A 12226-nucleotide genomic window follows, 5' to 3' on the forward strand; every position below is an offset into this window, starting at 1 on the left:
ATATGTTCATCCCTTCCATGACTGACAAAGTCTTTAAGGATTGGGATGAACTACCGTAGATTCCGGATTATAAGCCGCTACTTTTTTCCCACATTTTGAACAGCTTTGAACTCTGCGGCTTTTAATCCAGAGCGGCTAATACATGTTTTTTTTTCATGCCGCCTCGTAAACATTTTGCCTCGTAACAGTAGACCAATAAAATTGATGAGTAGTTCACAGAGGTCCAATGAAATTGTACGATAAATCAAGCGCACTTTCACAATTAAATTATTGTAAATCAGTCATTTGTACTCACCCTCATCAACATGGAAAACACTCGAAGAAAAGCATTGTGCTGCCTTTATGGCAGTTACTTAGTTTATAATATTTTCGCTTAGTAATTCATTTGTTAGTTAAAGTTAGAAGTGTTTTAACTATATTTGTTTTCTGTACTACATCCCGGGATGCTATGACGTCACACCCGGTTTCGCCGCGTCTTGTGGGATACCGGTTTGCGATAAACGGGAAGGTGGGGGCATTACGCGAGCTCATCAGACCCGATCGCGTTACGCGAGCTCATCAGACCCGAGCACATCAGACCCGAGCACATTAGACCCGATTAGACCCGATCGCGTTACGCGAGCTCATCAGACCCGAGCACATCAGACCCGAGCACATCAGACCCGAGCACATCAGACCCGAGCACATTAGACCCGAGCACATCAGACCCGAGCGAAAACGCTGCTTTTAAGTTAAAGGCGATCAATAACTTTTCCTGGTAGGCTGCAGTATATATATTTTTACCAGTCGCTAGGAGATATTGGAATGTTGTTCGTGCTGTTCAGTAAAAAAGTATATGCAATGTAATTTGTGTTACCGATACGTATGTATATTTAAAAGTAGCCGTATTACAGGCACGGTTCGAAAAAAAGCATTTGCAATATATATTTGTTTGTTACCATATGGATTTAATTAAAAGTTAAAAAATCCTCACGTGTAATATCTTTCTGTGTAAATATCTCATATTACAACGTGGGACACCTGCGGCCGAAAATCCGGTGCGGCCTAAAATCCGGTGCGGCCTGTACAAGTAAAAAATTGATTTTATTTCTAAAATTAGAGCCAGCGGCTTTTAATCAGGTGCGCTCTGTAGTCCGGAATCTACGGTAGGTATTAAGTGATTTTGGAACCTGTTTATCTCAGGATCTCTTGCTTCGTTTGACCAATTGTCAACTAAATTTGCACTCCCAAAAACACATTTTTACAGATACCTTCAAATTAGAGATTTCTTACGTTCCTGATTAACTACTTTTCCTATAGGTCCTGATAAAAATTTACTGGATGATCTTTTAAATTTAAAACCTTTTGTTAATGGTTCTATTACCGGTATCTATAACTTGTTGATTGAATCTAGACAAGACTTTTTAGATAAAATAAAAAAAGCTTGGGAGGATGACCTAAATTGTCAGATTTCTGATGAAAGATGGAATAAAATTCTTAACCGGGTTAATAAATCATCCTTCTGTGCCTGTCATTCTCTTCTACAATTTAAAGTGGTTCATAGAGCTTACATTTCTAAACAGTTGTCGTCCAGTTTTTATCCAAACGTTTCTCCACTTTGTAATAAATGCAACTCTGCTGATGCCTCTTTAATTCATATGTTTTGGTTTTGCCCTAAAATTAAAAAGTTTTGGTGGGAAGTATTCCATATCTTCTCACAACTTTTTAGGGTCCAATTTGACCCAAATCCCCTTACTGCCTTGTTTGGTATTACTGCAAATGAAGATATAACTTTAAATACTCCTAACCTACAGGTTTTAGTTTTTACCTCTCTTTTAGCAAGGAGAGCAATCTTGCTTAAATGGAAGGAGTCTACCCCTCCTACACATCTTCAATGGCTACGTGATATTATGTCGTATTTAAATTTAGAGAAGATCCGCTGCTCAGTCTTAAATTCGAAACAATCTTTTTATGATATCTGGGGACCTTTCCTAAATTACTTTTCCAATTTATAAAGTTTAACAGTGCACAGACTTTTATGTGTATTTCTATCTTCCCTTCTTAAGCGAATATGTTTTTTTTTCTAATTATCCATTATCATCCATCAGCTTTTTTCTTTGGTAGTTGGTAGGGGGTTGACTTCTTTTTATATAAAAAAAATTATTTTATGATGTATGACCTATCTTTAAATTTTTGATTACAGAGTGGTATGCCTTTATGTGTTATGCTATAACATTTTGATCAATTTTATTACAATATATGAATGTATACACTTTATGTTGAGATGTATCTATGTGTTGCACTCTGTAAATCTTGTTTTTTTCTTCTGAATAAAAATAATGTAAAAAGAAAGAAAGAAAGAAAGAAAAGGCTGTTATTAATTTATTGTGTATGGCTGTAACTCCAGCACTGATCTTAGCAGCACCCCATTCATAACTCTCTGTTTCTTGTGCTGCTATTAAACAGGTGACCATTTTACCTGGTCTCTATTTTTTGTCCTTAAATCAATCGTCTGCCCATGACAATATACTGTATTTCCCCAATCCCATTTACACTTACTTTATGCATAATAACTTATGTGGCAGCTTTTAAATGATTTTTAAAAATCTAAGTATTCTGGTTCCACCCCACTAATTATATCCTTGACAAGGCCAACTAGATTTGTTAAAAACAGGTTCAGTTCCTTTAAAAACATACTAACTCTGCTTGAGGCAGTCCTTCTAAACTTTCGTAGAAGGTTACGCCCAGAATCGACATACTTTCCTTTGCCACATGAATCCAGATGAAGGGTTTGTTTTTTTTTGCAGATAAATACTGGGTGCTACAAGAGTGAGTCAGACCTGGAACTCCTGTATGGAGTTACTCACCTCCTGCACCCCCAAACCTTCCATCTACAAGGAACATGTCAGGCGGATGATGGAATACTATACACTTGCAAATCTCAGGAAGCTCACAAGCATCTCGGACAAAGCAGATGATTTGATAAACCACCCTAAACATTCATTCTCTCCACCACCAGCACATAATGCTGTGTGTACCATCTACAAAACGTATCCAAGTTACACCCAGTCTACTCAGGTAACACCCCCTTAAAGTGACGAACTCTACCAGCGTGCAGGACAAAGCCATCAATGGAATCGCCACCTGAAAATTCACCTCCAAGTCACACACCATCTTTATCTGGAGAGATACTGATGGTCCTTTATCGTCACTGGACTGAAATCCTAGAATGCCACAGTCAAGGAGGACTTGTGTCGGCTCACCCCCACCTTGTCAGGGGGAATTAGGCATGGGCAATAAATCTAGCTTTAATAGTGATGCTCATATCTTGAAAAATGAAGGAGGAAAATACTCACCACCTTTTCCCCTCCAGATAAGGTCAATAATCTGTTTTACCAACATACAAAAGTTGACCTTATGAATTACTGTCCTCTGAACATCAAGGGCTTGCCCCACAATGCTGAGGTCCCCAGTGACCACTGTGATGCAATGGCAACTCCCACCTTGGCAAATATCACCACCCATTGCTCATGGAAATCCCTGGCAACACTCACCTGGTGAGCTGCAGCAGCTGGACCAACGTCCATTCTGCAAGCGTAGTTGGACTTAATCTCATTAAAGAGAACAAACATTAGGGACAGATGCACGCCTACGCCATTCACCTCTGCTCCGCAAGTCATTATGGGTCATTTTTACTTCAATGAGAAATGGCAGGTGGAGTTCAACCAGGAAAAGTGTGAAGTGATACACGTTGGAAGGTCTAACTTGAAGGCAGAGTACAGGGTTAATGACAGGGCTCTTCTTCACAGAGATAAGACCATAAGACATAGGAGCAGAATTAGGCCAATCAGCCCACTGAGTCTGCTCCGCCATTCAATCATGGCTGATCCCCGATCCAACTCAACCCCAGACACCTGCCTTCTCGCCGTATCCTTTGGTGTTTGAGGCTGTGCTCTCCAGTCCTGGATATTCCCAACATAGGAAGCATCCTCTCCGCATCCACTCTATCTAGTCCTTTCAACATTCGCTACATTCAATCAGATCCCCCGCGTTCTTCTAAATTCCAGTGAGAACAAGCCCAAAGATGCCATACACTCCTCACATGTTAACCCCTTCATTCCCGGAACCATCCTCGTGAGTCTCCTCTGGACTCTCTCCAATGACAACACATTCTTTCTGAGATACGGGGTGCAAAACGGTTAATAATACTGTGTGGCCTGACTAGCGTCTTATAAAGCCTCAACATTATCCTCTTGATCTTGGGGTCCAAGTCTGTAGATCCCTCAAAATTGCTGTGCAAGTTGATAGGGTGGTTAGGAAGACACGTGGTGTGTTGACTGTCAGGTTTGAGTTCAGGAGCCATAAGGTAATGTGTATACTGTACTGTTCTATGTCCTATATTCAATAGAACCTTTCCACATTATCCTCCATGGGCATTCATTTCCTTCAATATGCTGTATAGCTTTATGGCACAGTAACAATTGTAATCCTGTCAGTATCCTGAGGTCTGTGAGCTTAGATCATAAGATATAGAATTTCAGAATTCTGTCCAGCAAAGTGTGTTCTGCCGTTTAACCCCATTGTCTTGCCTTCTCCTCATACTAATCAAGAACCTATCAGTCTCTGCCTTAAGTTCTCCCAGTGACTTGACAGCTTCAGCTGCTATGCAGTGCCCCATAACTACAGTTTCCCTGTGACCTGAATTCTGTGTGGGAAATTAATACTACACTAATGGATTAAACTAAAAACCACACAGAGCAGATTTTCTCAAAAGTAACATGAGGGGAGGGAGAAAGAGGAGCTGTTTTTGCAGGGTTTTTTTTTACATAGACCGTAACGCCTGCTCTTTGTTTTCTCTGGGAGGATGTCAACATAAAAAATATCAGATGTGATATTCTGCTCATGCAGAGTACAGTCGAGTATTTGATTGCACTGACTGAGAGGGTGAATACAATAGCTAGTAAGTAGTATAACCTTGAATTCCGTGAATTAAGGAAGTGAGTAATATACATCTTTATGCACAACTATCCTGAAACCAATGTTTCCTGAGAAACTGTTAAATGGCTTACTCAGTAAAAAATTATTGGAAATTGCTTTGATCAAAACTAATGTTTGCATTTAAAGCAGTTACTCGATTCCTTTTCACTTAATTAAGCCTCTGCAGAATAAAACAAAACGGATAAACCCCCAAATAATTTGTGACTAAGACGTCAGATGCCAGCTGGTGGTGTAGTGGCATCCACACTGGACTTCGAGGAGAGTGGTCCTGGGTTCCAATCCGGCCAGCTCCTTCCACACTTTCCATTCGTCAGTGCTGGGTTGAGCACTGAGCTAGCAAATTGGCCACATTAAAGACAGAGAAATGCTAAAGAAACGGCAAGGTTGTCTCCTGAGGCGCCACAAAATGTGGCGAGGAACAACAACAAACTTTAAATATAATCCATCCCTTCTTAAGCTTCCTGAAGGCTATTTTCACCTGAAGCTCTGTAAGATGCCACTATACCTCAGCCTTCAGTTAGATGCTCTGAGATGGGCTCAAAGTGTGAATGTTTAGTAGAAACACCCTCTGCTTAAAATTATGTTTGCCCATGCACTGATGAACGTGAAGTAATAATGAACACTTTTATAAGACCACAAGATAGAGCAGAATTAGGCCATTTGGCTCTTCTAATCTATTCCGCCATTTCATCATGGTTAATTCAATTTTCCTCTCAGTCCCAAAATCCTGCCTTCGCTCCATATCCCTTCATGACCTGACCAATCAAGAAACTATCTACCTCTGCCTTAAATATACATAAAGCTTTGGCCTCCACAGCTGCCTGTGGCAAAGAATTCCATAGATTCACCACTCTCTGATGAAGGAAATTCCTCCTCGTCTCCATTCTAAAAGGACACCCCTCTATTCTGAGGCTGTGTCCTCTGGTCTTAGACTCTCCCATCATTGCAAACATCCTCTCCAGATCCACTTTATTGAGGCCTTTCACCATTCAATGAGGTCATTCCTCATTCTTCTGAATTCTAGTGAATACGGGCCTTGAGCCATCAAATGCTCCTCATATGATAAACTATTCAATCCTGGAATCATTTTCATGAATCCTCTCCAGTTTCACCACATCCTTTTTCAGAGAAGGGGCCCAAACCTGCTCACAATACTCAAGTGAGGCCTCACCCGTGCTTTACAAAGTTTTATCACATCCGTCCTTTTATATTCTAGTCCTTTTGAAACGAATGCCAACATTGCATTGACCCTCCTCACCACAGACTCGACCTGCAAATTAACCTTGAGGGAATCCTGCACAAGGACTCCCAAGTCCCTTTGCACCTTGGATTTTTGTGTTTTCTCTCCATTTAGAAAATAGTCAACCCTTTCATTTCTTCTGCCAAAGTGCATGACCATACACTTCCTGACACTGTATTCCATCTGCCATTTCTTTGCTCATTCTCCTGATCTGTCTAAGTCTTTCTGTAGCCTCTCTACTTCCTCAAAACTACCTGCCCCTCCACCGATCTTCGTATCATCTGCAAACTTTGCAACAAAGCCGTCAATTCCATCATCAAAATCATTGGCATATAACATAACAAGAGTCAGTCCCAGCACAGACCCCTGCGGAACACCACTCTTCACCAGCAGTCAGCCAGAAAAGGCTCCCTTCATTCCCAATCAGCCCCTGCTTTATCCATGCTAGAATCTTTCCTGTAATACCATAGGCTTGTACCTTGTTAAGCAGCCTCATGTGAGGCTCCTTGTCAAAGGCTTTCTAAGAATCCAAGTGTGCAACATCAACCAATTCTTCTTTGTCTATCCTGCTTGTTATTTCTTCAAAGGATTGTAATAGATTTGTCAGGCAAGGGGACTTCCGGTAAGATGGCGACTGTTTAGCTGTTCCAAACTTTTGCTCCGTCATTTTCCCTACCTTTGCACTATATGTCTCCATTCTTAAACCTTAGTTAGGTATTTTATTAGGTTTCTCTTACTTGCCTGCGAACACATCTATCTTATAATGTCTAACAAAAGTACTAAAACCGGGAAAAAAGAAATTTCTACGTCTTTGCCGGCTGACATTCTCGCTGCTTTGGAACAGCATCCACTAGATTTGTCAGGCAAGATTTTTCCTTGAATAAACCAAGCTGACTATGGCCTATTTTACCATGTGCCTCCAATTATCCTTAGACCTCATCCTTAATAATTAACTCCAACATCCTCCCAACCACTGAGGTCAGACTAACCGGCCTATAGTTTCCTCTCTTCCTTCTTGAACCATGGAGTGCAACTTTCCAGTCTTCCGGAAACCATTCTAGAATCTAGTGATTTTTGAAAGATCATTACTAATGCCTCCATGATCTCTTCAGCCACCTCTTTCCGAACTTTGTGGTGTACACCATCTGGTCCGGGTAGCTCATCCACCTTCAGACCTTTCAGTTTCACAAGAACCTTCTCCCTAGTAACGGTAACTTCACACGCTTCATGACCCCTGACACCTGGAACTTCCACCATCCTGCTAGTGTCTCCCACAGTGAAGACTGGTAGACAAAAATATACGCAGGGAATGTCTGCGATGGAGCCGTATATCATCTTGTGGAAAGTCAGGTCTAAGACCGGCGTGCTCCAGGGGCAGCTGTCCAGCGTGCTTTGCAGCTTGCCTGTTACCAGAAAACTTACACGTTCATGGTTTTGAAAAGAGGAAATAGGTATGCTGATTTTTTTTTTAGGCCTGGCAAAAATGTTCCCAGAGCTCACAGTCGGGAGCGGTGCAGCGGCGATGAATCACTTGATCCTTTGCATCTCTCCTTGTCCCTCCATCGCACCAAGCTAAATCCAGTCAGTCTTCTCAACCCTGCCGCATCTGAGGTCAAGGACTCTGCAGTGCAGGGTCTCGTGGCCATGAACCCAGGTCCCGCTGAGTCGCTCACTGAGCCATCCATTCCTGAGACAGATGCATGTGGGGAACTGTTCCCCTGCCCACACAGCTCACTTCACTCTGGCACAGCACTAAAAGTGCAGTCCCCAATCGACCCCTTTGTGGGAAAGGACTGTGCTCAGTGATCTCACGATGTCTGCTGCATCTCATGTGGTTTGGGAGCTGAGCTTTCAATGGCGGTCCCTGACAAATGTCTGCAACCCGTTGGACCCCAAGAAGCTTGCATCTGCAAAGAATTGCTTTGTGACATCAGAACAGCTCTACATTATGGCAAAACTGCTTCACATAATGTTCTCGAGGACCCATTTAATTGCACTAAATTCATACCGTTTTCCTATTTTGTCGATTTTCATTCCTTCTTTTATGGCTTCTTTTATATACTTAACCAAAAATAGAGAAAAGAAACCTCTTTGTATTATTTTCTTTCGGTCCATTCATTACAAGGGAACTGGATCTTGGCTGCCATTCCATTACTCTGGGCTTTCTGCCTACAATCATCTCCACACAGACAACCTGCCACTTCCCTGCAATGCTGCAGCAGGACCATTAATATAAGCTCTGCAAAAAGATTACGCACAAAAGAGGGCAAAATGAACTCAATTTAATATTGTTTTAAAGTCTATGGTGTGTCTCCTTTCACAAACAGGAGAGGTGCTTCTTCAGATAATGTGTGCTGGTGGAACGAGGAGAGACGCCTGAAGTAGTTCTTAAGCCTGGCAACGTGGGGGTGTACTGGCCTGTGACTGTGTCACTGTGATGCCCATTGGAGGCAGATGAGGGGAAAGAAAAGGATATTCACTAAGCCAGAAGTACACAAATCCTGGAAATGGCTCAGGAGGACGTGTCTTCAGCCTTGGGCATCACAGTAAAGTTCCTAACCTGATTAATGCCAAAAGGTGAGGGCTGAACTACCCGGAGACTGATTTCTGAACAGCAGTTGGGGGATTGTTGTTACAAACTGGAGGAGGCCCGTGGTACTGGCAGAAACAAGATGTACTCGGCTGCCTTCATAGGAATTTCATCTCAAAGAATTTTCATTGGATGTACAGTACTCTGCAAAAGTCTTAGATATATATACACACACACATACTTATGATAAAATATGTGGAGTGCCTTAGCTAGAGAAGTCAACTAGTGTTTCAATTGTTGCAAAGACTTAAAATATAGGGATATTTATTATGGAGATATTAAATATCATCAACATCATCATGTGCTGAGTCGTATGACATGGGCGATCCCGGTCTTTCCACGACCATGATTGTTCTTGGCAAATTTTTCCACAGAAGTGGTTTGCCAGTACCTTCTTCTGGACAGTGCCTTTACAAGACGGGTGACCCCAGCCATTATCAATACTCTTCAGAGGTTGTCCGCCTGGCATCAGTGGTCGCATAACCAGGGCTTGTGATATGCGCCAGCTGCTCAGACGACCATCCACCCCCTGCTCCTGTGGCTTCATGTGACCCTGATCGGGAAGGGGTGGGGGGTAAGCAGGTGGTACATCTTGTCCAAGGTGACCTTCAGGCTAGCAAAGAGAAGAAGCACTTTCCACTTCTTTTGATAGAGATGTATATCTCCAACCACCCCCCCCCCCCCCCACTACCACCTTGCTACCCTGATTATATAACATGAACATGATTTAAGGAAGGGTAGACAAATTTTATTTTAATTTTGGTAGAGATGCATCTCTACCCTGCCACCCAAAATATGGGGACATTTAAAATGTGTTGTCCCTTAAAATATGGTGATGAAATGCCTTAAAGTTAATTGCCAAGCTTGGCAAACACCACAACATCCAGAACCTCAACCCGAACTACGAATACTCACCACCATCTACTGTGTTCATTACGGATTTCTCCATCTGGATTAATCCTCACAGAATTGTTCCTCAGAGGTGTCACCTGAGTGGTAAACTCCATTGGGAGAAACACACACAAAAATGCTGGAGGAACTCAGCAGGCCAGACAGCATCTATGGAAAAGAGTGAACTGTCGATGCTTCAGGCCGAGACCCTTCATCAGGACCAGTGAGGTGGTGGCCTGCAACGAATGGGCTCCTGGACTAACTGTGGTGATGAACCGGCTTTTCTGATGAAACTGGCAGTCCTGATGAAGGGTCTCAGCCTGAAACGTCGACTGTTTACTCTTTTCGATAGATGCTGCCCGGTCCTGCTGAGTTCCTCCAGCATTTTGCAGGTGTTGCTTGGATCTCCATTGGGAGAAAGTGGTTTCAGGGAAAGGAGAAATTGATTAAATCTTTGGGTCTTCAGGCAATGAAAGATACCAGCGGTCTTTCTTGCGCCCTCTTCCAGCCATAAGATGCCAGGAGGTTTTGGGCAATGTGCTAATCATGGCACTTGTGCACCAACCACATGAATAGTCATGAACTGGCATACAGTGTGTAACAGCAGCAATGGGAGACTGTAATAGCACACGAAAAGGCAGGAACAGAGGAAGGATCCCACATGAAAAACAACATTCACAAACACAGAGAAAGGGGATGGACAGGAAGAAAACAGGAACGAATCACAGTTGTGGAGCAAGGGGTATCAAAAAGAGTGACAAGTAAAACCAGTAACTCACTGAAGTTCTTGTGGTTGAGGTCGACCCTGGGTGAAGTCCCCTTGAGTTCCTCCGCTCCAAGGGTGCCTCAGGGTATACCGAGTGGGCTGTTACACTCCATATCCACGTGGTTGAAAAGGTGACATCTCTTTCACAGCGACGTCTTGGTTACAGCTTAGACCAGGGTGCAGAGGGAGTGGACCACGCTGATTTATGCCGCCAGAGCACTGTTGGCACCTGCAGACCGGAGACTTGCAGCTCCTGTCACCTGGTGGCAGGAAACGCACGGAAATCAAACCGGGATCTACTTAAATGACAAGACAGGACTTTGGATCGGAAGTGAATCTGTTTCCACAATTAGCCTGGTGGCTCTGATCTTTACCCCGCGTCTATCCCCACTCGTCCACAATTCCTGAGTTGCGGTAACTTTCACCAGCAAGTTACAGGAGATGCTACAGTTCCTCTTTGAGGCCAGGCGAGAACTCCGACGGGCAAAGAAAGCGTAGGTGCTGGAAATCTGAAACGACAAAGTGCTGGAAATACCCAGAGAAATGGAGGTAAGGTTACATGACCATTCGCTCTTCTCTGACAAATGTTCCTCCTGTTTCTGCTTTCACAGCAGATGCCCGACCTGCTGAGCGTTTCCGTTGCTTTCTGTTTTAATTGATAAACTGTTTGTGGACTATGAGAGGCATTGCCTCTGATGCGCTTTCTTCCCAGAAGGAAGACCTAAAGCGACTCCTTTCCTGGCAGAGGTGAATATCTGCCTCTATTCCTTGCTTCATCACTTGGGCCGAGAGGGTGAAGCCAAATGTGGTTACCCAGCAGCCTGTGAGGCTGGAACAAGTTTGGCCCATTCTCTCTGGCACAGCACATTCTGAAAACACTGTGTGCTTTACATGGGGGGGGGGGGGGGGAGAGATGGAAAGTGGTGATGTCCCACATGATCTATGTGCCCTTGAGTACAAATCACTGGAAGCCAAAAGAAACGTTGGCTCTTGTTGCAGAGCGTTGAAGTGCAAAAGTAACTTATTCTACTGCAATTCAATTGGGGCTTTGAGGAGACCATGCCGGGAGTATTCAGCACAGCTTTGAGCTCCAGTGCTAAACTTGATATTCCTTTAACAGAAACAGAGTGGTAAAGATTCATCTAATAGGGTGGCAGGTCTGTCAAACAAGGAGGGCAATTCTTTACCCTGGATGTTGCGGAGGTTCAGTCCGTCATGAGCTCCACGGCTTGCCAGGATTCTTCAGCACCTGTATTTAGTCATCGTTATCTTAACTAAAGCCATTAGGCCCTTGTGCTTTCAGTTTAATCTGCCCGAGTTCATTGTGACTTGCTTTCTATGATTATTTAAAGAGTATTCTGGTTTAGTGCTCTTGTGGGGTCACTCTACCATGGTGCGTGCTCCTGGCTCGAGTCGGTGCCAGCAACCTCTATAGCACAGAAAGCTTGCCGGTCCTCCGCGCACTCCTGTGAGCGCACGCTGCGGCACAGTCAGCAGGTTCACTCAAAACACAGATCAGTAGGCTTCTGGATATCAGCAGAACAAAGGAATATGGAGATAAGGCAGGAAATTGGTGTTGAGGAGGAGATCAGCCACCATCTTAGTAAAGGTGAGGCAGGTTTAAGGGGCTGAATGGCCTACCCCATCCCTATTTCCTGCATTGTTCTCAGCACAAACAAGGATGATACAGAGTGGCAATTAAAGATTTGGATTTCTGAAGTACAGTAATTTACACTTTACAGCAAACGGCACTGTTGTGATG

At 43.4% G+C, this 12226-nt stretch overlaps 1 protein-coding gene across 1 annotated transcript in view; it reads right to left on the minus strand.

Moving 5' to 3' along the window:
* traf3ip2a (TRAF3 interacting protein 2a) overlaps nt 1–12226 on the minus strand; it is a 64808-nt gene that overhangs the window by 25580 nt on the left and 27002 nt on the right. Inside the window, 1 exon segment of the mRNA XM_073055926.1 lies at nt 10478–10724. Coding sequence (XP_072912027.1) covers nt 10478–10724 — 247 coding nt within the window.

Source organism: Hemitrygon akajei, chromosome 9 (assembly GCF_048418815.1).
Source record: "Hemitrygon akajei chromosome 9, sHemAka1.3, whole genome shotgun sequence".
Taxonomy (NCBI): Eukaryota; Metazoa; Chordata; class Chondrichthyes; order Myliobatiformes; family Dasyatidae; genus Hemitrygon; species Hemitrygon akajei.